We start from the raw sequence: 27,432 nt of genomic DNA on the forward strand, positions 1-27,432 counted from the left end.
GGACTGTGGGGAAGCACGACTGTTAAGAAAATAAGGTTGCAGGTCTCATTACCTCTTGCATTAATTAATGCAGAGTCCAATTAATGAAAGTCCAAATTAACAAAAGAGTGCAACCTCTTTTCAGTAACATGTTTATACAGTTCTCAGTAATTTATACCTTGTCCATGCAATCTCCCTAGGTTTAACTGCTGGCTCTCCTCCAGGAAAGCAAAGTGACTGAGAATCAGATCCACTAGTCACCATTTTACTCCAATATAGTGAGATCATGTACTGAGTGAAGAAAAGCAGAATTATTTTCACACTTCAGCCTCTTTTGCAATCTTACTGTTCCTGTCTGAGAACTGGTCTTTCACCATTCTTTCTACTACTGCGACATACCAACGTGTATGGAACAGTACACCCAAGCCAGGCTCATTGTTTACCACTTTCAGGAAACTATTTGCAAACCTGAGATGGGATTAGAACACTCATTATAGCTAACATTTATTTTTTTCATTATTAAACTTTATTGGATATCAACAAAACGAGAAATTAGATTTGGTACAAATCTTGAGAAACTTTTATTTCAAGCCTTGTTAAAAACATGTCTAAAATAATTTGGTTCACTTTCCTGCTTTCCTGAAAACCACTACATAAAATATTGGCTACACCTTGAGGTATTCAGAAGGTTCTATTCATTAGAACTCTTGGTTGCAAGTGACAGAAACCTACCTGAACAATAAACTGCTTTCTTTCCACTTGAGTTGCTTTCCCCCTGTGTCCAAGTAGCAAGAACATGGAATAATTCTCATTGGCTTTGTATCGCACCAAGGTGCCTTTTTGCCCAATCACCTTGGTGAGGAAATGAGATATTGCCTTGGATCACGCCTGGGCCATCTGCCCAACTTGTGGTCAGAAGAAAAGGTCTGCTACCAGAATAAAGAAGATGGCAAATCTAACAAGACAGACTAAATATAGTCACTACAACACAATTCACACGATGACGACGAGAATCCAGTACTTCGGGTAGCATGAAAAAAAGAAGTGACAATACCTCAGAGTCATCACTTTGAATGATGATTGTCATTGGAGACAATCATCTTAATAAGATTGGGGTGAGATAAAAAAAGTCACTGTACATTCTTAGAATTTTTAAGGTTTTAAAGTCATCTTTGTAGTAAATTATTAATCTCTGAAAACTAAAATATGAAAATCATTTTCAGTTACCTTTTGATCTAAAAATTACCATTTTTAGTTTAGGTTTTACTACATATAATCCAAGTAGAATGAAGGATAATTTAGGTCAATAATTTTTAATTTGATAATTGAGCTAATATTTTCATGATCCATTAGTCATGGACTCATATGGTAATTTCCTCATGATATTCTGTTTTAAAAAACAATGTCAGCCAGGTGAGGTGGCAAGTGCCTGTAGTCCCTGCTACTCAGGAGGCTGAAGTGGGAGGATGGCTTGAGGCCAGGAGTTTGAGGCTGTAGTGCACTATGATTGTATCTGTGAATAGCCACTGCACTGCAGCCTAGGCAACATAGCAACACTTGTCTCTAAAAGAGCAAACAAACAAAAACTGCCCCCCCAAACAAAACAAAAAACAATGTCAGTATGATATCTTGTGAACATTAATTATAGATTTGAGTAAAGAGGAAGCTGTATCTAGCCATGGTTCCTGGGAGAACTGAAAGCTAATAATAAATACTCAATGTAGCCTGATTCTTTTTACCACTCTTTCTTCAAAAACTTAACAAAAATTAATTACAAGGGTGACAAAGCCGCTTTTCAAATATGATAAAAACAGAGAATACTGTTTTTAAGAGTCACTCACTGAAATATGACCAAGAAACTAATAATTTCCAGAATATATTTCAACAGCAAAATTTGCAATTTATGTGTATTTTGTTCCCCTGTCATGGTTCAACAACAGTTCATAATGTACAATTAATAGTAATTTTATTGTTCATAATACATCATCATTTTTATATGAAATTAGTCAAGGACAGTTGTTTTACTCAGAAACATCATGTGAGTCTTAAGTAAAGCAAATTTCAGGTGAGTAAGACATTCAATCTTCCTTTTAAAATTCTTCTGCCAAATTTCAAATAGGCTTTAATGTTTCCGAGGTCTTGGCATTTGAAGGTTGTCATCTAGTTAACATTTTTTAAACCCGACTTGATATTTTGAACCTTTTTGAAAATGATTTTGTGTAAATTTCTCTGGAATTTCAACTGTAAGGATAGTCTTCTAATCTGGCTTTTGTAGCTGATATGACTCAATCTCATGAAGACTAAAATGATTATATGACTGCAAGTTCAGTACCCTTTTTAATGCAAATAATATTCTCTGTGTTTGTGCTAATTTGATATGTCACAGGTGCAGAAAGCATTGATTACATAGCTGTACAAAGACAGAGATATTTGAAACCTCCTTAGAGTTTTATAAGCCTTTTTAAAAGCTTGTAAAACTTGGGATATTAACAAATGGAGAAAGTGGGACATGGATATTAGATAGAACTAGATTGGAAAACACCTTGCCATTCTGACGTTTATTCATGTGCTACCTTGGGTAAGCCCCTTAACATTTCTGAGCCTTAGTTTTCTTGTTTTTAAGTGCAGATAATAATTATCTAGTTTAGAGGACTGTTTAAGGGCTAAAGAATATGACATGTGGAAAAGTTGGCATGTAGCCACTCAATAAATAGCTGCTGTTATTATTTGGTTCTGTTAAATGGAATAAACCTCAGCTTTGAATGTTTAATCTTGAATAAGAAGGTTGAGGACCTAAAGTTACTTTTTAAGCTTGTACCAGGGCCAAATCTTATGCCCAAGGTGGCTTTACTCAAACTTGCCAATAGATGTAAATAATCATTCTCACCATCTTCAAAAGTATCCACTGACCCTAAGTACAGTGTCACAAAAGTGCAAACTGACTACATTCTACAGCTCTGAATTCATCAGAACCCAATTATATCCTGAATGTTGGCCATTAAGGTTGTTGATCATACAACAGGAAAGCCTGACAAGTACCTGCCTCAGTTTACACCTGAAACAGAACACTGGGCTTCATCTGTACAGCAAGAATTTCAATTTTTGAATTCACAGATGCTGGAATCCCACTCTGATATTTCAATTCAATGAGTCAAAGTTGCAGCTGTAAAAAGCTCCTCAGGTCACCCAAATTCTGTTTTTTAATGTGTTTGTCTGTTACCATACTGTTCACAGTTTTTCCATGTCAGTAAATATCTGTCTACAACATAACTTTAAATGGTTTCATAATATAGGCATGCTGCTGGACTTTGTTTCAAACTTGCAAGATAGACATCATGTATGTTAATACTCTTGCTAGTTATAAAGTGACAGTGACTTGAGTCCTGAATCTTACAGCCCAAGCCCAGCCACATCATTTTGTGGAAAGGTGTGCTTACCAGCATCATTGGCTTTGGTGTCAGCCTGAACTCACGTCCCATCTTTGGACAAGTCAGTTAGCAATGCAGGTCCCTGTTTCTACCTCTGTTAAACAAGGGTGATCATAATACCACCTCCTAAGGTTTCGAGAATGACTGGATCTGAATATGTCAAGTGCTTAGCAGAATGCCTATCACATAGAAAACACTCAATAAACCTTAATGATTGAGGAAAAACTAGGCAGCCTCTGACATCCAGGAGCTGGCCCGGCATGAACAGCTGGGCCTGGCTATTCTCATATTGATCATAAACAGTGTCATAGAATATCAGGTGAAACCACTTAGGGACCATGATGGATCATGACAAGAACAAGACCACTCCAACCATGCCTGAACACAGGCAAAACACAACTACTGTCCAAACCACAAAATCCAAAACAGTCCCTTCTCCTGGCTAATATGAGTGACAGCCACTTCTTTACCAATCACAGCTTCAACTGCAATCTGGTCTTTCCTCCTCCTAGGTAAGATGTAATCAAATACCCAATCCTAAAATCACCTCTTCATGACATCATCAAATGCAGAGGAAAACCTTACTTCCTTAACTCCTTCACAAGGAGAAGGGCTTCAAGCCACCAAATCATGGAACACAAACTCAAGTCTTCCAATAAGCCTTTTCTAACTCCCTCACTGAGGCTCCCCACAACTTCCCAAGGCGCGCCTTCTCCCTGGCTGAAATAAACAATATACAACTTGTTCAACGCAAGTTCAACAAGTGTGTTCCTAGTGGTCTTTGGCTGGAGGGCACTGATGGCAGTATTCTGGAACGCTTTCTTCATAATATAACCACAATGTAGGTAGCTTGGTTTTTCCCTTGGAACTACATCCCTATAACATCTGAAGAATTACGAGTGGAAACCAAGAAGCAGTGAAAGTCAACTCCACTTGACCTGAGAAGCACCAACAAGGATTAAGGATTAAGAAGCATTGCAACTTTTGTAAAAGGATCACTATAACTTTTATCAGAATATTCATTAACCACAAAATTATTCTTAGGATGTAGGTCTGCATATCACCTAAGACCAAAAGAAGAAAAAAAAATCCAATTGTAAGGTCATCCAGTTCTAAGGTCAAAGTTGTAAGATCATAGATTGTTCTTAACTTTATAAATGGGTTGTTCCAGAAATTCATTTAAAGTTTGTTTCTAACCTAAAAGAGACATTCTAGTTGAAACCGTATCATAAATGGTAACTAGGTTTACCCTTCATTCCCAAAGCCTACTGAATACTGAATACATGTGAAACAATATTTCAAATGCAACATCAATTACGTCTACATGTCCATGGAAAAATGCATTCTCACCATCAGAGGTCTGTCTCATCAGTATCACCAAAATTAGCAATAGACAACATACCAGATGCCAATAACCTAACTCTACAACTGCAGGAGGGGCGTGATCAGGATGCTTTTGCTGCATGGAGGTTTATTATGTCACAGAGCAAGAAGTTTGGCGTTAGGCATCAGGATTAGTTAATTTAGTGCGTCAGGGGCTCAACAGCTCCCCAGTGACCCAGGTGAGCGAGTGCTAGCCTTGGGCTCTCATCCTCAGAGCCTCAGTGATGATGGCCAGCTCCGTGGTGCCAAGGTGGCTACAGCACTGACACCCTCCCCAACGCCGCATTCTGATGCAGACGATAACACCCAGTGAGGAAGAGGAGACTTTATGCCAGATGTATTTCTTTTAGGGGGAGGCAGGTGGAAAATATTTTCCAGAAGTACTCACAGTTCCCCATTTTAACTCGCTATGAGAATTTCTCATTGGCCAGGCGTGTATCACATGACCACACTTAAACCAATCACTGTAAGAGGAAGGGGATTGCCGGGATTGGTTTAGACCAGTAGTTCTCAGCCCCGCCTGCACAGTGGAATCGCCTGGGAACTTTGGAAACAAAATTCCAACTCCTGGCAACAGTATTTTAACAAGTTTTCAAAGTTCCCCAGCTGTTCCAAATGTATACCCAGAAGTGAGTCCTACCGTATTAGCCCGATCAAGTTCCACTCCAGCCCTGGTGGGAGGTCTGCTCTAACAATGTGGGATGGCAAACACCTGAACAAAATTGGGCCTCTGCCAGCGGGGCGGCGGGCGACGCAACTAACTGGATCCCGCACTGCACTCACCTTGCTAAGAGAAGCAATTCCTGTAGGTGACCTATAATGAGAAATCAAAAAGATTTGTTATAAGATTTAATGGTTATCTTAATCCCGACAAAAACAAGACCATTCTATAATCATGCCCGAATACAGACGAAACTACTATCCAAACCTCAAAAACTGGAAAATGAGGAAAACACCTAAGTTGCAATTCAAGAGTGCCTTCCTCTCTGGAGCTTTTTCAGATACTCTCCCTCCTCCTAGAGAGAAGTAAGCTCTTCTGTCTCCTCTATTCCACACCAGCTTTATCAGGGTATGCACATAAAGCTTGAACTTGATTGCTTGCTGCTCCGCCCTCCTGAAATGTGCCCTCTGGGAGGACAGGGGTAATGTATGTATTCTACTTTGTGTGTCTAGCAACCAGCACACAGAAGGTCCAATAAATATTTGTTGAATGAATGAATGAATGAATGGGGGACAGGGAGAAACAGATAAGAAATGCCTAATGTCAAGAGCAAATATTTACCCAGCCCTTATATGTCAGGCACTACACAAAGCCATGTACACTGAATTGACTCATTGACTCCTAAAAAACCCTATGAAGTAGAAGCCACTATTTCCTTCATTTTAAACATGAACAAAGTGCATTACAAAGAGACTAACCAGTTGTCCATGGTCACAAGCTAGAAAGTGACAAGCAGGGGACTGGGTCCTGGAGAGTGGTTTGCAGAGCTGGCCATGTTCTTAACCTTTACACCCGAGAGGAAAAATGATGTCCTGCATTAAGGGTGGAGCCCTCTCTAGTGGATCCTAATCTGGAGGAGGACTGTAAGGGGTGCTGCCATTGGCAGGCTTTTTAACTTTTAGGTTCCTGAAGGCTTTTGCATTCTTGGACTTTTTAGAGGGACGGGGAAAGAGGAATTCCTCAATGACATAAGAAGGGGTGGAAATGGGGAGAAACAAAGGAAAGCATCTAAAATCCTATCCCTGAAAGGGTAGAGCCTGCAGCAGAACTCTCTCCAATCATGGGCAGGAAAAATAAAAAGGTGAATACTTCAGTTATGGTTTACACAGGATGTGCAATTACATGTGCTTACAAGCCGCCCCTGCCATTTGTGGGGAACACCACCATCTACTGTTCTCATCTCTGATAAACCACAACCTGGAGAGGAATCATGGTTCCAGTTCTAGTTTCTGCACCGTATTACCCCAAAGGCCATTTGACCATCTTCCCCCAACCTTTAACTCCTCTGTATAGCCTTATTCTGGCGGATGCAGCTATTACTCACCCAATTCCTTGGGCCAGAAAACCTGGAAGTCTCTCAAGATTCCTCCTTCCCTCTCCTTCACATCCAATTGGCCACTGAGTTTTGTGGGTTCTATTTCCTAAATCAATCTGTTCATTCATTCCATATTATGTGCCACGAATACGCCGTGATGAATTGGATAAGACCCCTACCCCCAGCTTCAAAGAGCTTACTGTCTTAATGAGGTCATTTTGCAAATGAACAACCCATTCTATAGCACAGTGGTACATGCAAGAAAGGGGTTAAGCAGAGTCCTGGGAGGGAACACCTCAGGGCTTTATGATTCATCTTGGGAAGCCTGAGGGCTTTTCTGTTGGCATGCCCACGCTGAAATGTGAAGGATGTATACCAGGAACCTGGTGAAGGAAGCGTGCGGAGGGGAAGCCAATGCAACTTTCTGGAGGCTAGAACAGAGAAGGGGAAGTTCACCAGGTCCGCAGAGATTAGCCTGGAAGCTGGTCTCCAGCCCGGTCCTAATCCAGTAATTACACTGCCCAATGGCTTCCCAAAACTCAAAAGAAAAAGCCCAGCACCGTCCTTCCTGTCCCTGGAAGTTTGTCCTTCAAGTCTCCCATCACTTGTCATTCGCTCATCAAGTATTTACTTAACATCCACTCTGTGCAGGTACCATATTGATAGCGGCCTCAAGGGTGCTTCTATTTAGGGAATTTTTAGTCTATTGGAGCAGATAGACCGTGGGGGGCATTCCGGGGATGCTGGGGGCTGTCAGGCCACGCTAGAAGCTGACACTGAAGACGTCAGCTACTCTTTAAGGACCCATCTGCCTCGCTGCCCACTGCTCACCCCGTCACTGGGGGCTCCAGGCCTGCCACCGGCTTGTCCTCTGAAGGGATAAGCAAGTGTTCTATTCACAGCCCGGAGTGCCCTTCTGCCCTCGCCCGAGGCCACTGCCCGCCTGGGGCCAGCTCCAGCGCTGCGTTCTCCAAGCGTGGCCACACTCATCGGCGCGCTGCTCTGCCAAGGGGGCTGACGCGGCGCGCACGGCCAGGGAGCTCTTGGGGGCAGACGCCGTCCAGCCTCCTGGCCGCCGGGTGCCTACTCCAGACCGGCTCTCTCTCTCCCTAGGCGCCTCCCACGCCCGGGCCGGAGAGCGGGCGCTCGGGGCGACGGACGACCCTGCGCGCACGTGGGCGCAGCCTGGAGGCCGCGGGGACCCTCTCCCATGGGGGCGACGGGAGACGTCCTGCCGGTAGATCTTGGCCAGGGGGTCGCGCTCCCCGCCCGCACCCCTCCCGGAGCCCCGGCGGGGACGTGCGGGGACGCGCCCGGGCGGGAGCGCGCCCGCCAGGCGCCTCCGAGGTCCCGGCAGCGGCTCGGGGCGGGCGGAGGAGGGGCCGAGGGCGGGGCGGCCGCAGCCTCCGCCATTCCCGGCCCCCCCCGGCCACGGCGCACCGCCTCCCCGCCCCCGCCAGCCCTCCCCCACCGCGCGCGCTCCGCCCGCCCCGGAGCCTCGCCCTCCGCCACGATGAGCAAATGAGCGCGAGCGAGGGCATGAAATTTAAATTCCACTCAGGGGAGAAAGTGCTGTGCTTCGAGCCTGACCCCACCAAGGCGCGAGTGCTGTACGATGCCAAGGTGCCGCCGCGGAGGGACAGGGAGGAGGCGCGGGCTGGTGGACCCGGGACCGGGGGCGGGGGCGGGGGCGGACGGCCGCGCGGAGCTGAGGGACCGGCCGGGCTCCTCGGCCTGCGAGGAGCGGTGCGGCCGGCAGGGGGCGCTCACAGGGCGCTACGCCCGGGAGTCGGGGCGGGGTCTGGGATGCTTCCACTTCCTTCCGTCAGGCCGGGCGGCGCACGCGCGGTTGGGAGCCTCGCCCATGCTTTGTCGCGTTACCGGGGCTACCGTTTGCGCCCCGACTGCAACGGTGGCCGCTGAGGGAGGAGGCCTCTCGAATACGGTTTCTGTCTTCGCGTTAAATGTCTCCTTCTGTGCGGCCTGGTGCCGGGTGGGCTCCTGTGGGACGCCCTGGCCGTCCGATCCAGGTTCTAATTCATAGTTACACGGCGCTGGCCGCTGACTTGCGACGTTGTGTCCCTGGGACCCTAGTCCACTTTAGGCCCCATCCCGCCTGTAGGCCGTGAACCCCATCCCGAGGGCAAGGTTGGCCCAGTGTTTTCGTACCCCAGGGCCTTGCAGCATTTACGTTTTCAAACTCTGAAGGATTTACGTGGGTCTGACCATAGTTGATGGGAATCGCGCCCCGGGCCGGTCCACCTAAGTCTCCGGGAGCTGAGCCACATCTTGCAGCTCCTCAGATTTGGGTGGCGGGCAGGAGTTGGCACCAGGTCTCCCAGATCCCCAAGGAAAGCACCCAGGTGCTTTCATTTCAGAGACCTGGGTTCCTAGGGCCACCTGGGCGAAGCCTTAGGCGGCAGGGACAAGGGCAGTCCCAGGTGTGTCTTTGGCGATGTCTGGACAGCTCTGTCCATTAGAGATGCTAAAGGACATCCCTAAAGGGATGAGCATATTCTGCCTTCAGTTCCCTCCCCTGCTGCTCCTGTCTTTTAACCGCGTCTGCTATCCCTCTTTCTCCTCGCCCTCCAGCCTCCTCGGGGCGGGTGGGGGGGGGCGGGGGGGGACACGCCCCATCATTAGTTTTAGTTGTTCCCTCTAGGGACACAACAGGGAGGGATTCCAGAGTCTCCAGCTAGCCGTCCTGGCACTGGACATAGGGGAGCCCAGGAGACTACAACTCCCAGAGCTCTCAGGGCTGCAGCTTTCATCTAGCCTGGAGTCTCTCCTTAGTGACAAATCGGCCGGCCAATGGCTTCAGAAGCCTCACACTGTCTCACGCTCAGAGACCAATCACGGGGTGGTTGGACGGATGTTTCCTATTTTGAAGGCGTCCACTTGGGGGAAAAAAATGAAAGGAAAAATATTTCAACCCGGCTGTCGGTCTAAAAGAGGAGAGAATGCTTTCTTTAAAAAAGGGTCTGTGAATTAGTTTTCCTGATCTAACTTCTAATTTTCTGTATGTTCTGCCATTTGTGGGAAATATTTCTTCGTTTCAGATTGTTGATGTTATTGTTGGGAAAGACGAAAAAGGCAGAAAGATCCCAGAATATCTGATCCATTTTAATGGTTGGAACAGAAGGTGAGTGAACTTGTTAAACCAGACTGAAAATTGATTGTCTTTGCTGCATAGAAACATTGCAGACTTCTTTTAAGTTTCAGAAACACTTGTAGAGAAGTTTGTTTCATTTCCTGTTTTTACTTTGTAGCATTGCAAACTTCTTTAAGTTTTAGAAACACTTGTAGAGAAGTTTGTTTCATTTCCTGTCTTTACTTTGTAGCGTTGCAAACTTCTTTAAGTTTTAGAAACACTTGTAGAGAAGTTTGATTCATTTCCTGTTTTTACTTTGTTACCAGAACTTGCCTATTGTGACGAATAGTTACTTTTAAGTCGATTGTATTTGGATTCTGTCTGGGTGATTCTGGAAACCCCAGTTGTTTCTGTGTCTGAATGAGTTACTTTTTCAGTTTATTTGCCTCCTCTTTGTGATTTTAAAATATTTAAATCGTTTTCTAAAATGTAATTCTGGGGCATTTCTATTGCTTTGAGGTACTTTTAGTCTTTGTTTCATATCAAACTAAAGTACTGAATTTTCCTTTTTTGTTCAATTAGCTGGGATAGATGGGCAGCAGAAGATCATGTGCTTCGTGATACCGATGAAAATCGTAGATTACAGCGTAAATTGGCAAGAAAAGCTGTAGCTCGCCTGTAAGAATACAAAAATCAAGATATAAATGTTATCCAATGTGTTTTCTCTTAGTGTTTTAGATTTTTATGATATAAAAGTAATACAATGACAAATATCATTTATTAAATAATTTTAAATATTTAAAGTGTGTAAGGGGAAGAGTGTTCCTATGGTATTCTAAATAACCTTAGTGTTTTCAGAGTGGTTATCGTATAATTTTCTGAAATGGAAATTACCATTTATGTTCTAAAGTTTAATAATTTTTCAAATGTATTTCATTGTTTATTATATCTTGTTTTGATCTCAAGACTCACAAGTTCAATGTCAAAACTTATTTCAGTTGTTTGCTACTCTTTTTCAGGAGGAGCACAGGAAGAAAGAAGAAGCGCTGCAGGTTGCCTGGTGTGGACTCTGTCTTAAAAGGCCTCCCCACTGAAGAAAAAGATGAAAATGATGAAAACTGTGAGTAGCTTCACTTCATTTCTTTTGGCTGAAAGAACTTCCACCTAGACTGAGAGAAGGATTCACTGAAATTCTAGACAGGGAAACACTTCAAGCTCATTATGTATAATATTTGCCCCATTTATTTTTGACAATTAAAGTAGCAGTCAATATAAGTCAGTAAATCAGTAATAGAACGTTAGCAGAGTCATGCTTGTGACTACTGCCCTCTCGGCCAGCATCTTTGTACAAACCCCTCATGGGTGTGTTCTCATGGGATCTGTTCTCTTTTTGGCACCTCCCAGGCCTTGGTCCCATTTATGAATGCAACAGGAAACTGTAGGATCCTAACTGACAATACACTTTCCGATCATTAGCTAGTGTGATTTTTGCATCCATTGAAATTGGTTGTCAAAATAAATTTCTATTGTGAAAGATACAGTATTTGTGTTTGGCATTTAAAAATACATGGAATTGCAGTTTATTATTTCCAGTAGCACCCGCACTACATGTGAAGATCTGTAGACATAAGGGTTGGTGAAGTATAAAATGCAAGTTTACCAGATGCTTTTGTTTCACCTAGCATTAAGCAGTTCCTCTGACTGTAGTGAAAACAAGGATGAAGAAATAAGTGAAGAAAGTGATATTGAAGAAAAGACTGAAGTGGTATAAAGTTTTTATTGTAAAAACTTTCTCTTTGTTATATATTTTAGTGGTAAAAATTCACAGTGAAATACTCCAGTTGTGAATTGTTTTCTAAAGATACATCTTTTAAACCAATAATGTAAATTTTTATTTGACATTTAAAGAAAAACAACCCTTATTTATAGTCGCCGTATGAGTCTCTCAGTGGCTCTTTATGCCCCTAAAATGTTTCCACAAATTATAGTTATCTTTCTTTCCAGTCAAATTATTTGTTTTATAATGATTAATTTTTTAATGGAGCCTACAGACTGTGATGTCTTCTGCCTGCATCCAAAGTTAATATAAATCCGAGTGGTAAACTGAAATGGGAAAGAAATGAAATACATATTTGCATTGTGTTTAGTGCCCCCAAACAAGTTAACTTTTGGCCTTTAACATACTTTTAATTAGAACACGTGGCATACTATGATTGTTGAGGATTAGCTGGGTTTGTTTCATAGCAGGCCTTCCTTGGATATTGACTCTTCTACTGTTTTAAATAGTTAAAAATGGAATTTTGATATTGCAGAAAGAAGAACCAGAGCTTCAAACAAGAAGGGAAATGGAAGAAAGAACAATAACTATAGAAATCCCTGAGGTTCTGAAGAAGCAGCTGGAGGATGATTGTTACTACATTAACAGGAGGAAACGGGTATGTAGGGAGAATGTATAAAACATTAATTTGTTTGGCATTTTCATTTTGCCATAGTTTGCAATCATAGACGTAAGCAATAGCGAATCTTGGTGGAACGAAATTTATATTTTTCAGCTTTGTATTGAGTCAGGTTTTAAAGTTCTCTGCCAGTGGTGCTGTGCAGCTGATAAAAATTGAAACTCACACAGCTCTGGCTGCCCATTAGGGTTGTGTTGGGAGCTTTCCAGAATGCTGCTGCTTGTGCTTCAGCCCAGAAATTAAGAATTAATTGATCTGTGGTGGAGTCCAACTGCAGGTATACTTGAAGAAGTTCCCCAGGTTGTTCTAACAGATCACTGAGATTAAGAATCACTGCTTACATCTATTCAAAAAAGTAATATTGTAATCTACATAAGGTTATGATCAGTAGAGAAAAAAAGATCAAAGAGATTGCGAACATATTTAAGAAGTTCTATTCAAACAGAATTGGCTTTGGTTTATTTTTGAGTTAAAAAATGATACAGACATGACCAGTGTTTCTTGGAATATGTGGTTTGTTACATTAGGATGCATACATCAGATGTCTATGTTTTTGTTAACAGTTAGTGAAACTTCCATGCCAGACCAACATCATAACGATTTTGGAATCCTATGTGAAGCATTTTGCTATCAATGCAGCCTTTTCAGCCAATGAGAGGCCTCGTCACCATCACGTTATGCCACATGCCAACATGAACGTGCATTATATCCCAGCAGAAAAGAAGTGAGTACTGGCATATTTGGTGTTTTGTGGTTCTCTCTGTATTAGAGAGGTGGCTTCCATTTAGAACAGGTGACACTTGTCTCTATTCCGTTATTTTGAATTCATTTAATATTTAATAATTTATTGATAATTCATTGAATCATCTAATATTAAAACCTTGTCACTTTTGTGAAATCTTCAGTACTTCAATAACTATTTACACATCTTACATGGATGCATTGAAAGTGCACTGCCTCAGCACTGAGACAGTTTTTTCAGTGATACTGTTTAGGGCGAGAACTTTCCTTGAGAAGCACCAGAATGGGCAGTGAGGATTTCTCAAAGCTTGTTTACAAACAGGTTTTCATTCCAGTCAGAGAAAGCTTCCTTGTATCCTGCCTGGTACACATGACCCAGCTAGATGAGAGGCAGAAAGGTGGAGTGTTGGAGTTAAAGCAAGGGTTAGGGGTTCACTAGGGTTAACCCGTTTCAGCTTGCAGTGATAGGGGTGTGTCCACCTGTCCACTTTTGCAGCACAGGCTGCTGGACACCTCGTGTGGCCTCAAACATATTTATTTGTGTTTAATGGGGTAAGTTAAAGTGACTGCTGTATTTTCTACACTTTATGTTTTCCTATGTAATCTTGACAGTAGCTACAAATCCATTTCAATTTGTGTGTACGTAGGTGTAATATATAATGATTAGATTTAAAACTGCCCTATTAAAAATCGGCAACTTCATTGTGAACATTTGGAAAGTACCTCTTACTTGTGTCTCTAATCTCTTCTTTTTAATCCTCCCAGTGTTGACCTTTGTAAGGAGATGGTGGATGGATTAAGAATAACCTTTGATTACACTCTCCCGTTGGTTTTACTCTATCCATATGAACAAGCTCAGTATAAAAAGGTGACTTCGTCTAAATTTTTTCTTCCAATTAAGGAAAGTGCCACAAGCACTAACAGGTAAGTTATATAGCCTGCACTTTCACCCTCACATGTCAGCAGTACAATGATCAGATCCTTGTTTTGAAGAGTTCAATCTGATGGTGTGGGCCAACATGTTTGGAGGAGGGAAGGAAATGAAAAGTGTGTGTCCTGGTGGTTTTCTTTTTTCCTGGGTAAGCTAAGTCATCATTCACTTTCATATGGCTCTGGCAGATTTTACCAAGTGAAGACCCCAGCATAGAGAACTTAGGTGGGATGATGAGCAGCTCTCCCATTTTGGGGAAGACGGTAGTGGGTGGGGTGAAGAGAGCACAGGCCGGGGAGGGTGGAAGGGGCAGGTTTGAATTGAGTCCCCTCACTGGCTGTTTGTGTTAGTTGCAGAGGTTTCTTAGGAGCCTCCTTCTTTTGCAGGTGTGGGATGGACGGAAGGCAGGCCTAGCTAGTAGTATTAAATGGGAATGTTCACACAGGGCCTGCAAACTTTGGCCTTCAGTAAAAGTTACTTCTCTTCTTGCTCTGCGATGTCACCACTTTTCCTCCCTCAGTTACCGAGCATGCTCTGTTCTTTTTTGAGGGGGCAGGGAGGGGGATCCTGCAACCTAAAGTCTTTCCCTTAATCTCTATAAGGTATTGTGCTCGCTCCCTCTTCCCTCTCTTCCTGAGAGAGTGGTCTGTTCTCATGATTTCCACTCATCTGTCTCCTCTGTTAACCACTTATCATCTGCCTTCGTCTACTGCTGTGCTGCAAAACTTTGCCTGCACGTGAACTGATAACCTCCCGCTTGCAGTGTGCTGCCCTTTTTCTCGGCCACCTTGCCCTGCCCTCCCTTTCTCCCTCTGCTTCATGGCTGTCAGCTCCCCAGCTTCTCTTTCCGCCTGGCCACCATCTCCTCTCAGCCATCCTTCCTTTGGTAGCTTCTCTCTCTCCTTTCCCTTTCCCCATGTCAGTTTCACCCCAGGTGAGAGGCCTGCAGGACTCACTGGGGACCTGTGTCAAAGTCCCCAGGGCCTACTTCAAACCTTGAGACTCCTCCGGGGTGGGCTGTGTGTTTTCACACAGCAACCCCGATGCTTTTCCTAGTCCTGCCAGTAGTTACGTTTCAATGAGGTGGTAGGGTATTCTTGTTCTCTAGACCAGCGTTTCTCAGCCTCGGCCCTATTGATGTTTTGAATCAGATCTTTCTTTGTTGTGGGGCTGCCTGTGCAATATAGGATGTTTAGCAGCATTAGTGGCCTTCACCCACTAGATGCCGATAGCACCTCTTTCCTCAGTTGCAGCAACCAAAATTGTCTCCAGACATTGCCATCTGTTCCCTGTCAGGGCAACATTGCTCCCACTTGAGACCCACTGCTCTAAGACACATATAACAGGGGCATCACAATCTTTAATGCCAGCGTGCCTTGCAGAGTTATGGAGAGGGTCCAAGTGACTTAGGTACATATTTACGACCCTCCTGGAGTAGAGAGAGCATTTCGTGTCTTCAGAAGCACTCCATGTTCTGGAAAGGCCCTTTGAGCCATGTGTGACATTCTCCATCTTCCCTAGGAGCCAGGAGGAACTCTCTCCCAGTCCGCCTTTGTTGAATCCATCCACGCCACAGTCCACAGAGAGTCAGCCGACCACCGGTGAACCAGCCACCCCCAAAAGGCGCAAAGCTGAGCCAGAAGCATTGCAGTCTCTGAGGCGGTCCACGCGCCACAGTGCCAACTGTGACAGGCTTTCTGAGAGCAGCGCTTCACCTCAGCCCAAGCGCCGGCAGCAGGACACATCCGCCAGCATGCCCAAGCTCTTCCTGCACCTGGAAAAGAGTAGGTTCATTCTCGGGTGCCCCAGGCCGGGGAGAGCCAGCGTGTACTTTGTGTTTAGTCAGTGCCAGGCATGGTGCTGAGGTTACATGTGTGTGTGTACAGTGCGTGTGATTCCTATGTCCAAAGTGCTGTCATGCTGCCTGCTTTCTGGAGCTGTAGAAAGTTGAAACACCTGGCGCAGATTGCAGCGCAGCTGTGTTGGAGGCAGGACTGGGCTGTTTCCTCAGCCTTTCTTTTTTGCCATCACTCTACCACTTGTGAGCAAATTGAGTTATCAGAATTTTATGTATTGTGTAGCTAGGCCTAATGAAGCATTCAAAATGAGCAATGCTAATGGGTTGTTTAGCTTTTTGTTTTCTTTGTACTCTGTCTCTGTAGTCTCTCCATTCTAAAGTTTAATTTGGAAAGGTCTGTCCTGAATTATCAAAGTAAGAATGCTCAGATTTCCATAAGCTCTTCTCACCTCCTCTTAGCCCAACTCAAACTCCATCAGATCTGCTCACCTTGATTTTGAGCTGGAATGTTTCAATGAGCAAAATAAATGAGAGAAAAGTTTACTTTCTTTTTTTCCAAAATACACACAGGTTGATTTGCTGTAATATAAAACTTAGAAGTAAACCACTGCTAATTAATCATTTTAAACTTTCAAAAACTGCTAAAACAGGTGCCATGAATCAGGTACAATTACTGTAGAAACTAACATTAGCTATCATACACTAACCAGACATTTTTCCCAAATTAATTACAATCTGGTTGTTTAGCCTATGCTAATTAAGCCCTCTTAGTAGTAGTATTCACTTTACATTGAAGACCTCATTCACAAATACAGGGTGCTCTGTGCTTATATCCTTCCACCCTTGACTGCCAAAAATGTGTGAAATGGAAAGTTGATGGCAGCAGGGCCGACGATGTCACCTGGTGCCTCGCGGGCTCAGTGAGTTAGGAAGTCAGCAGCAGGGGAGGCAGCTTGCATGCCTGTCCCCCAGCACACTGTGTGGAGGTGGAAACAGAGCTACGCCAGCAGGCGCCAAGCACCCAGCTCCAGAGATGGAAGCCTGGTGGCCTTCCTTTCACAGAGCTCAGCTGCTCGCAGGCTGTGAAATCTAAGACACCCCTCATAAATATCAAAAACACCTCCAAAGCTAAGGTCAGGGTAAAACTACTTGGAGTCGAATCCCCATGCCCCAGTAGGTGTATCTTGTGTATGACCTGTGCCCTGTTCTTCCCTCAGCCTCTCCTGCTGTGCTGACTCCTTCAGGGGTCCTTCTAAGCATCATCCTGTTGGAACTCCCAAAAGTCATCCCAGTGCCATTCTGTGTTCAGGTGCCCATTTCCTTGTGTACATCCTGTCCCTGCCACATCCATAAGCTCCTGAGAGAAAGGTCTGACTTGTTGATTGTGTCACCCCATCACAGCTCAGTGTTGGTGGCATAGTTCCAGGTGCGCGAAAGTATTTGCTGATTCTTTGAAGATTGGGAAGGCTCAGAAGGGCAGAGTTGAAGAAGGCATACCTTTAAGAGAAGCCCTTTGAATAATCAAGTGCTAAAACAAAATCAGGTGCTTTTTTAAAACAGCTTGATTGAGATATAATCCACATACCTTAAAATTCACACATTTAAAGTTTTTAGTGTCTCCAGACACAGTGGTTCATGCCTGTGAGACTGGGGCAGGAGGATCACTTGAGGCCAGGAGTTCAAGATCAGCCTGGGCAATATAGTGAAACCCCATCTCTTAAAGAAAAAGTTAGCCAGGTGTGATGATGTGCACCTATAGTCCCAGCTACTTGGGAGGCTGCAGCTGTGGCTGTGGCTGAAGCTGGCGGATCGCTTGAGGCCCAGAGTCTAAGACTGCAGTGAGCTCTCATTGGGCCACTGCAGTCGAGCCTGGGCGACACAAAGAGACCACCCTGTCTGATAGATAACTAACAAAATAGTTTTAGTTGGGCAAAATTAAAGAGTTGGGCAACCATCACTGAAATCAGTTTCAGACATTTTCACCACTCCAAAAAAGAAACCCCACATCGACTAGCAGTTACTCATTTGCTTCTCCCTATGTCCCCTGACAACCACTAATCTATTTGTCTCTATAGATTTGCCAGTTTGGGGCATTTCATATAAATGGAATCATCTGTATGTAAGTGGTTAATAAGGATTGGTTGATTGAAGATTGAAAAGGGTCAGCTGGGAAAATTTTTAAAAAGACTTTAAAAAGGTGCTACAAAATAAAGTGCTATCTTTTTCTGTTTCTCTTTGTACTTTTTATTTTTTATTTGTATTTATTGATGTGAAATTCACATATAAAATTAACCATTGTAAAGTGAATAATTCAGTGGCACTTAACAGCTTCATTGACACATCCACATATACAGTTCAATCCAGTAGTTTTTAGTGTATTCACAGAGTTGTGCGACCATCTGCACAGTCAATTCCAGAACATTTTCAGCACCCCCCAAGAGAAACCCCATACCCAGTAGCAATCACTCCCCACTTCCCCTTCTGCAAGCTCCTGGCAACCACTAAGCTGCTTTCGGTCTCTCTGGATTTGCCTACCCTGGGTATTTCATATAAATGGAAACATAGTATATGGCCCTTTGTGATTGGCTCCATTCACTTAGCATAGTCTTTTAAGGTTCATCCACATTGTAGCATGTGTCAGTGCTTTATTCCTTATTTTTTTAACCAAATAAAATTCAGGTGCTATCTGTTATAAAAGGAAAGTCTTATCGTTAAAGGTTGGTAATTTCTGAGAACCAAGTTTAGATTTATGTTCTGCAGTTTTTAACAGTCTTGAGGCAGTCTTTAATTCAGTTGCTGTGTGAATAATTTCATCTTTTTCTTTGGAAGAGACACCTGTGCATAGCAGATCATCTTCACCTATTCCTCTGACTCCTAGCAAGGAAGGGAGTGCTGTGTTTGCTGGCTTTGAAGGGAGAAGAACTAATGAAATAAACGAGGTAAAGAATGTTTGATGTTTGTTCCCAATGGTTCCTTCATTTGTGATTACTTCAATTCTATAGGTGGAAGTCAAGGTTCTTAAAGCATCATGTTGCTGCTATTACTGTAAACATTATCAAAATTGTACATAATTTTATGCTTAACACTGTGGGTTTTGGTTTCTAAAGTGAGAAAATTGTTAGGATTCCAGCCCTACACTGACAATCATCTTTTAAATAAGTGCAATTATTGAAATACCAGTATTTTTACTTTATAGAACAGATGTCAATTTCCACAGAGGGCCAGAGGGTAAATACTTTCGGCTTTGTGGGCCATATGGTGTCTGTCAAGGCTACTTAACTCCAAAAGTAGCCACAGATAGTATGTAAATAAAATGAGTGTGCTATATTCCAATAAAACTTGATTTATGGACACTGAAATTTGACTAGCATTTAATTTTCATGTGTTTGAAAATTTTTTTTGTTTTTCAATCATTTAAAAATATAACATCCATTCTTAGCTTGTGGGCAATATAGAAACAGGCAGTAGTTGGGCGGGATGTGACCAGCAGGCTGTAGTTTGCTGACTCCTACTTTAAATCCCTGATTCCCCTCCATCATTAACAGTAATACCAATAGCCGTCCCTTCAGGGATGGGCTCTAGGCCACCACTGTGCCAGACACTTGAACCAAATTACTTTGAATTCTCGAGATCAGCCTTGCCACCAGATTTCCACTTGATAGATGGGAAAACTTTTCATTTTAAAACTATTTTTAAGGCCCATTAGGTGATCTGTAGGTGGTGAGTTTGTCAGGGATTCTGAAGACGTCTCAGTTTATCAGCATATTCTGTGAACGTCTCCTAGGAGGTGAGATTTCCTTTTTTTTTAAGGTGAGTAGGAGTTGCACAAGGGAAAATGGCTTTGCTAGGCAAAGAACATTTTTTTCTTTTTTTGACACAGGGTCTCACTCTCATGCTGTCACCCAGGCTGCAGTGCAGTGGCAGGATGTTAGCTCACTGCAGCCTCTGCCTCCTGGGCTCAGGCGATCCTCCCACCTCAGCCTCCTGAGTAGCTGGAACTACAGGCTCATGCCACCATGGCCTGGCTAATTTTTGCATTTTTTTGTAGAGACTAAGTTTTGCCATGTTGCCCAGGCTGGTCACCAACTCCTGAGCTCAAGTGATCCTCCCGCCTCTGCCTCCCAAAGTGCTGGGGTTACAGGCATGAGCCACTGTGCCCAGCCTAGGCAAAGAGCACTTGATGATGGGAAGAGAAGTCACAAAACTTTCTTCCAGACGATAACTGTCTTCAGTAGTGTGTACCCTAAGGTCTCTTGAGAGACTGCTCAACTCTGCTGTTCCAGCAGGAAAGCCCTAAACAAAGGGACGTGGCTCTGCCATAAACAAAGGGGTGTGGCTCTGTGTGCTGCCCCCTTAATTCATTCATGGACACTGAGAATTTAATGTCATGTGATTTTCACATATCACAAAATATTATTCATATGATTTTTTTTCCCCAACCATTTTGAACATATGAGCATGGGGCTGGATTTGGCCCAGGGGCTACAGTTGGCTGACCCCATAGAGAATCTAGAAAGCCTAATTTGTGTTATGATGATTGTTGAGGGTAGGTTAGGAAATCCCTAGTTCAAGCAGTCCCTGACATGCCCATTTTTCAGATAAGAATGCACTACGAATTTTATTATTGAAGGGAAATCGTGAATTTAAGGGGCATCTGAGTTGTCAAGTAAGGGCTATTCCCACTCTGGTCTGCAGTGCGAATGCGCCATCTAGTGGTTATAGGTACAGCTGCAACTTATAGTTTGAAAGTGCTGTCTGGGAAATGGTTGGGGTTCAGGCGGCTCTCACAAGGACTCATGAGACCTTCGTGGATTCCCACCTTCTTACGTACGTCTACCACCGTGTTTTTTGACCAGGGCTCTTTCTCTCAGTTCCAATCGCTGCTCCACAGTACTAGGGGCTGGTCTGGGCCAGCACATGCCAGTAAAGGTTCATCAATGATTCCCATGCATACCCCACTGGGAATCCCCCGACTAGAAACCTACCGTTTTTCCCCGGAAAATGTGTCTTCATAAATAGAAGATTATAAACTGCCTTGAAACACAGAATTGAGTGAGTGAGATAGAGCCAGATGACCTGCTTTTGTACGTGCCAAGTGCTGTTCATGCCTCTGAGATTGCAAAGTCCTGTATGTTTCCTTTGAGTCACTTTCAGAATGGTTCCAAAGCTTCAGCTGTGTGCACTGGGCAGGTGCTGGGGATGCTGTAAAGATGCTGGAACGATCCCTTCCCTCAGTGCTCCACAGTGCAGAAGTGGGGCGCTGGGGGTGGAGACCTAGGCGAGAGTCTAGGCCTGTCTAGGCAGGGGCCAAAGTGAAGCTAGGCCTTTGTTCTGGATCCTTCAGGGCCACCTTGGTGCTTATTAGCTTCTGGCAGTTCCATGTTGTTAAACTGACTATATCAGTGTTTCTGAGTTTGTGGGGGCATCTTTCTTTCTGCTTTGTCTGCTGGTGGACTTCCTCCAGTCTGACTGTTTCCATATTGAATATGACATCCCAAAAGCCAAAGTAGCAGCTCAGTAGAGTAGGCTCTGGTTCTATAATTTGCTGAAGTACTTTTACGGAAATTCATCAGAGAGTTTTGAAATGCAACTCTCCCTTTAACAAAAGCCCCAGGTCCACCCACAGTTCTGAAATTCAGAATGAAGACAAATCAGTTATCAGGTTTGAAGTCTATTTCAGTTGATTCAAGAGGTTAAAAGATTCAAATTCGTTTCCATAATGAATCTAACAGCAAGAAATTAAGGAATCTTGAAACAACAGTAATATTATTCAGAACATCTATGGATTACTTTTTAATGCTTCATTCTCTCTCTAGTGCAGCAGGATTTTCTTTTTTCTGGGTGGAGGGGAAGGGGGCCAGAGTTTCACTCTTGTTGCCCAGGCTGGAGTGCAGTGGCACAACCTTGGTTCACTGTAACCTCTGCCTCCTTGGTTCAGGTGATTCTCCTGCCTCAGCCTCCCAAGTAGCTGGGATTACAGGCGTCCACCACCACACCTGGCTAATTTTTTGTATTTTTAGTAGAGATGGGGTTTCAACATGTTGGCCAGGCTGGTCTCAAGCTCCCGACCGCAGTTGATCCACACACCTCAGCCTCCCAAAGTGCTGGGATTACAGGTGTGAGCCACCGCGCCTGGCCATGCAGCAGGATTTTCAATAAAGAGAAAGGACTAAAGAACCTAAACAGTTACAGTTATTTATAGAGAATAACTGTTGCGAGTTAAGAAATTAAAGACTTTCTTGATCTATTTTAAGTGTTTTTGCCTTTCATCTTTGTTTTTTGTAAGCTTGTGTTTATTTTGAGCCAATCACTTATTTTTTCCCCTCTACGTACAATTTACTGTCATAATTGTTAGGTTGTTGGAAGTGTCTCCATTAAGAATAACAAAAGCATTCAATTCGTGCTTTTTCCAGGTCCTCTCCTGGAAGCTTGTGCCTGACAATTACCCCCCAGGTGACCAGCCGCCTCCACCCTCTTACATTTATGGGGCACAACATTTGCTGCGATTGTTTGGTAAGAATCCTGGTTCCTGCCTTCTTTCCATTTTTCATTTTGTATTCTCCTGTTAGCTTTCTGTACACCTTGTGGTTTGGGCTATAATTATGTAACTAAGAAATTTGGGGATCCAAGAAAAATTAAAAGTAATCTATCAAAGAAAAGGCATTGAATGAATCTTAAATTTCATAAAAATTATGTTTGTAATATTTGTACTGCTACTCTGTCTTTGTTCAGTAAGAGTTTGGGGATTTGTTTGATAATGTGGATGTTAATTTCAGTTCCAATAGAGATAAGGAGGGGCCCAGACCTTCCCTGAGTGAATCCTATGCATTGTCAGATTCTGCTAATTGTAAATGGTTTTGCCTTTATTTTTAATGCAGTGAAACTTCCAGAAATCCTTGGAAAGATGTCCTTTTCTGAGAAGAATCTGAAGGCTTTATTGAAGCACTTTGATCTCTTTTTGAGGTATTTTTATTACTTTGTCAAAACTTACATCTGTTGCCATATATGTGGCTTTTCTGAACTTCTCTTTAGCACATGGGGAAGTCAGCTCTGTGGTATTTTAAATAGTAGAAGTATTACCTAAGCATGGTTGGTTCTAACCGTAATGGGAATTAGGAGTGGGTTTTTTTGGTATTTCTTTTTTCCATAATTTCTCTGGTTTCTGAGTTAGGGGCATTCATTGTACAGAGGTGAAGTTTTTTTGTCTCACTAGAAGAATTTAATTTAAAAAAAACCTTATAAATAGAAAATAAATTTTCTAAAGTAGAAGTGATTGAGATTGATGATAATTTAGTTTTACATTTTTTTATTCAACAGTACCTCAAGCATTGGACTTTCCTTTGTTGCATGTACATAAACTAACTTAAACAGTAGCATTTATAGGTTGGATTTTGGTGTTTACTTTAGAATTAAGAGAAAAGACCCCTTGTCTGTGTTGTCATGTATGAATTCAGACCAAGGTATTGTTTCCTGCAGCTGACAAAGCTAGTCATTTTTTTATCTAATAGGATCATTTGATCTGAGGCTCTGCTGTGTCCTCTCCCTTCCAGATGATGTCTATGGACCACTTTCTCTCCTTGGCCTTCAAGGCTAGTTGTCCCCCTGCCTCACCCAGCTCATCCTAGCTACCTGACTTTGTTTCTTCCTTCTCTTTAAGGAGTATCTCTTCCTTGTATCCAGGCCCCACCCTGACTCATCAAGTAGGATTTACCACAGAGTGGAGAGTATCCCAGCCAGGGAAATCGTCTTGTGGTTTTAAGAGATCCTTTCATGTAGGCATTTTGAATAAAGTGTCCATGAGTGGAATTAGACTTCACAACATTTTCTTGGAAACACGTTTCCAAAAGACCCTCTTCCCTCCCAGCCTCTTCCTCAACAAAACCCACAACTCTGTTTGGCATAAAATTTTGTAAACTGAAATCAAATAGTGCCAAGAAAATATGAAGAGTCAGTTGCAGGATAGCATAGGAAATCCTGCTAATTTTGATGCATGCCTAATACAAAATAGAAATTAGAATTTTAGGAAGTAACTTAGGAGGACTTACTATAATAAACCTAGTAAGAGGTTTTAAAAATGTATTCGAAGATATCAACCAGAATCAATGGACTCAATAATGATCATAAAAAGAGTACACTCATAGAAGAAAAAGAGTTAGCTATCCAATGAGTTTTGACTCAATTTATACTGAAGAAGGTTTGCACATTTTTAGGAATTTGGGCAGGTGGGAGTCACTGGGAAGCAAGCATAAGGCAAATGTGCTTATTAGTGAATATTGCACATGTGAGAATGTCTTAGCCCTCCACGGCAAAATCAGTTGAAGTTTGAGTCAAGATATCATATGTATATTGAAGATTCTTGAATGACCAGCACATTTTTAACATCCGTCTTCATACATATGAGTCTTTCCTGTGTCTTGGTACTGTTAGCTAGAACTGTAACATGTTTTGGCATGGCAAATTAGGACACCAAATGCCATTACTAGTTGTTCTGTTCAATTTTTGTATGACTTTGCTCATATAAATGATGTACATTTCTGAAGTGAGATTTATTGTTTATAATCGTTTTTTATTTTTTATTTTATTTATTTATTTATTTTTGAGATGGAGTCTTGCTCTGTCGCCTGGGCTGGAGTGCAGTGGCATGATCTCGGCTCACTGCAAGCTCTGCCTCCCAGGTTCATGCCATTCTCCTGCCTCAGCCTCCCGAGTAGCTGGGACTACAGGCACCCGCCACCACACCCGGCTAATTTTTTGTGTTTTTAGTAGAGACGGGGTTTCACTGTGTTAGCCAGGATGTTCTCGATCTCCTGACCTCATGACCACCTGCCTCGGCCTCCCAAAGTGCTGGGATTACAGGCGTGAACCACAGTGCCCAGCCTATAATCTGTTGTTTTTAATAGTTTGTTTGAACAACAGAAAAACGTAGAAACATTCATGGGCTTTTTTTTTTTCCGCCCCCAACAGAAGTGTTTATATAACCAGACTGCCACCTAGTGGAGTGTAGGTTCTGTTTCCATTTGTACACCTGATGATGGTGAAGGCATTCAGATAAGTAGTAATTCACATAGAAGCTGGATAAGTGCAGTGAAAATAATCAGTATAGAGAGATCAAAATTATAGTCATTTTTTTCTTCCTAATACCAAAAAACAGTTGAAATGTTAGTAGGTTGAAAGTCAATATTTTGCTTGATGGTATTTAGTCCTTAGTATGGTGCTCATTGGGGCTATTTTTTTTTCCAGGTTTTTAGCAGAATACCACGATGACTTCTTCCCAGAGTCGGCTTATGTCGCTGCCTGTGAGGCACATTACAGCACCAAGAACCCCCGGGCAATTTATTAAAATGTTGTTGGTTCTGTAAGAGCAACTGCTCTGTCTAGTTTGGCGCTCTGGGTTCCAGGTGAATAACTAACAAGGTGGTGGGTCTTTACCCACAGCGCAAACACAATGCCCACCTTGGGGCTCTGTTGTTTGAGTTGCCCACATACTGCAGTTATTCTGTTAGGAATGATTTCCTGGGTGCCTGAAAGTGCTCTGACACGACACTTGTTACTTTGCAGGCCATCTGTGATGGCAAGGAAAAAGCAACTATGTTCACAGTGAAATATTCGTGGAATAGGTTAGGCCATTTCAGTAGACATTGCAGTTAGTTAGCAAGAACCACATTGTCTCTTTATTTGTTAGCATTAAACAAATTTTTTTTTGCAAATTGGTTTTATTTTTTTGATGAAGCCGAGCAACTCTGTCCAAAAAGGTTTAGTTTGTACTCGGAAACCACAAAGTAGTCTCAAAGTATTTTAGAGGGAATCGATATTGATGGCAAAAGAAAATTTGCAGCTATGCATTTGCTTCTAACGGTTCCCTCTCTGTGAAACATTATTTTTGGTGATCTAAAGAAAGCATTGCCTTTCTTATTTGAGATTTTACAGCTATACTTTGTTGTGTAATGTTATGGTTCCCTTTCTGTAAAATGTTATTTTTGGTGATCTAAATAAAGCCTGTCTTGTTTGAAAGAACGAGGAGAGTTTTCACTCTGGCCTTGTCCTCTTTAATGCAGGGTAACAGTGGGGTAACCTTTTGACTCATAACTTTAGGTTTCATTTTGTTTTTCCTTTGTGCCTTTTTTTGTTAAATCCCTCTTTGGTTTTGCCTCACTTGGCAGCAGGACCAGACAGTGGTTCCTAGAAATTCCTGCAGTTCTGTGCTGTCTTGTTGCTGCATTGTGGTCTCATCTGGGGCCAACACCAGCTTATCCTCCTCCTCCCTCATTACCAACTGACAGTCTCTGCAGTCACTCCTCTAATCCTTATTTTAGTCTCACATGCCTCCCCTATCTTCAGATGTTTTAGAAAGTTCTAACTTCGTAGAAATGTTATCAGTACCATACCAGCATTGAATATAGCACCTGCCTTGTAACTCAACTCAGCAGACCTTAACTTCCAAAGATCACTGGTTGTGAACAAGGGCCACAAGGATTTTTTAAAAATCTGTAGATGGTTTCATCAAAGTGACTTATGCATACACTGACCAATGAGAATTAATACTGTGCACTTAGTTGCTAAGTTAGACATGGGTTTTGGTGTCTCATCCGGAGTAGTACTCAGGTTCCTGGTAGCTTTTATCTCCATTTGGTTTATGCAATGCTTGTTTGAATCTGGCGCACCTGCAGTGTGCTCTGAATTGCTTAAAAAGTTGAATCAGTAATTACTTATGGCCAGGAAAAGGAAAAAGATTTTCCTTTGTAAGACTCAACTTGTTTAAATGTCTCCAATGAAGTGAGCACAGACATTTATATAGGCACATACCTTGAGTTTACAGTTAATTCATTTTCTAATAATGAACAATTATTTTCTTCCCCTAAAGGCATTTCTTAAATATAACTTCAAAAGTTGATGATGTGGCTGGGCGCAGTGGCTCACGCCTGTAATCCCAGCACTTTGGGAGGCTGAGACAGGCGGATCATGAGGTCAGGAGATCGAGATCATCCTGGCTAACATGGTGAAACCTCGTCTCTACTGAAAATACAAAATAATTAGCCAGGCGTGGTGGCGGGCGCCTGTAGTCCCAGCTACTCGGGAGGCTGAGGCAGGAGAATGGTGTGAACCCAGGAGGCGGAGCTTGCAGTGAGCTGAGATGGCGCCACTGCACTCCAGCCTGGGCAACAGAGCGAGACTCCATCTCAAAAAAGAAATAAAAACAGTTGATGCTGTGCAGCTTTGGTTGATTTAAGTACTAATTTTTCATCAAAACATCTAACCCTCTATTGTTTATTACTAATAATTCAAAATATTCCTCAGATAAAAATATTTAAATGTCTATATAATCCTTATACAAATTACAAATTATCTTCCTTTTGTTAATTTTTAAATTGTTACTTTCTTAAACTGCCAAACCTTACAGTTGTTAAGTCTTATATTCATTGTCAATGTTTTCCTTTTAGTAGTAATTTAAAGGCATGTTGAAAACAATATTTCAATAATTTCTGTATCAGACCCTTGTACTAGATCTTTGACAAAAACTTGTGAGAACAAAAAAACCATTTCTGAGCAGAAGTGGAATATATAAATCATTCCAGGGTATGACGTACACTA

The 27,432-nt window shown here is 42.7% G+C and overlaps 1 protein-coding gene across 11 annotated transcripts; it reads left to right on the forward strand.

The window, feature by feature from the left end:
- Positions 1 to 8,232: 8,232 nt before the first annotated feature.
- MSL3 (MSL complex subunit 3) lies at positions 8,233 to 25,857 on the forward strand. 11 transcript variants are annotated; one of them, XM_016943814.3, is made up of 13 exons: positions 8,233 to 8,449; positions 9,886 to 9,968; positions 10,500 to 10,595; positions 10,937 to 11,037; positions 11,600 to 11,682; positions 12,230 to 12,352; positions 12,937 to 13,097; positions 13,880 to 14,038; positions 15,567 to 15,829; positions 18,673 to 18,782; positions 22,257 to 22,356; positions 22,722 to 22,806; positions 25,084 to 25,857. In XM_016943814.3, exons 1-13 carry the CDS (start codon positions 8,348 to 8,350, stop codon positions 25,181 to 25,183), a joined length of 1,566 nt encoding a protein of 521 aa, XP_016799303.1. In that variant the 5' UTR covers positions 8,233 to 8,347; the 3' UTR covers positions 25,184 to 25,857. The 11 variants fall into 11 exon arrangements, 9 of the variants coding, with proteins under 9 accessions (XP_016799303.1, XP_063660641.1, XP_016799304.1 ...); XR_010154789.1 differs by having other exon boundaries at positions 8,240 to 8,449; positions 17,061 to 18,782; XM_001144354.6 differs by lacking the exon at positions 8,233 to 8,449 and adding an exon at positions 8,585 to 8,856.
- Positions 25,858 to 27,432: the final 1,575 nt, after the last annotated feature.

The sequence above is a fragment of the Pan troglodytes genome, chromosome X (assembly GCF_028858775.2).
Source record: "Pan troglodytes isolate AG18354 chromosome X, NHGRI_mPanTro3-v2.0_pri, whole genome shotgun sequence".
Classification (NCBI taxonomy): Eukaryota; Metazoa; Chordata; class Mammalia; order Primates; family Hominidae; genus Pan; species Pan troglodytes.

Excerpts from the sequence above, each read along its gene's own strand:
- MSL3 (XM_016943814.3), top strand. The coding sequence starts at position 8,348 with ATGAGCGCGAGCGAGGGCATGAAATTTAAATTCCACTCAGGGGAGAAA. Across the intron at positions 12,353-12,936 it reads ACATTAACAGGAGGAAACGG|TTAGTGAAACTTCCATGCCA; the intron begins GTATGTAGGGAG and ends TTTTGTTAACAG. Across the intron at positions 22,357-22,721 it reads ACATTTGCTGCGATTGTTTG|TGAAACTTCCAGAAATCCTT; the intron begins GTAAGAATCCTG and ends TTTTTAATGCAG.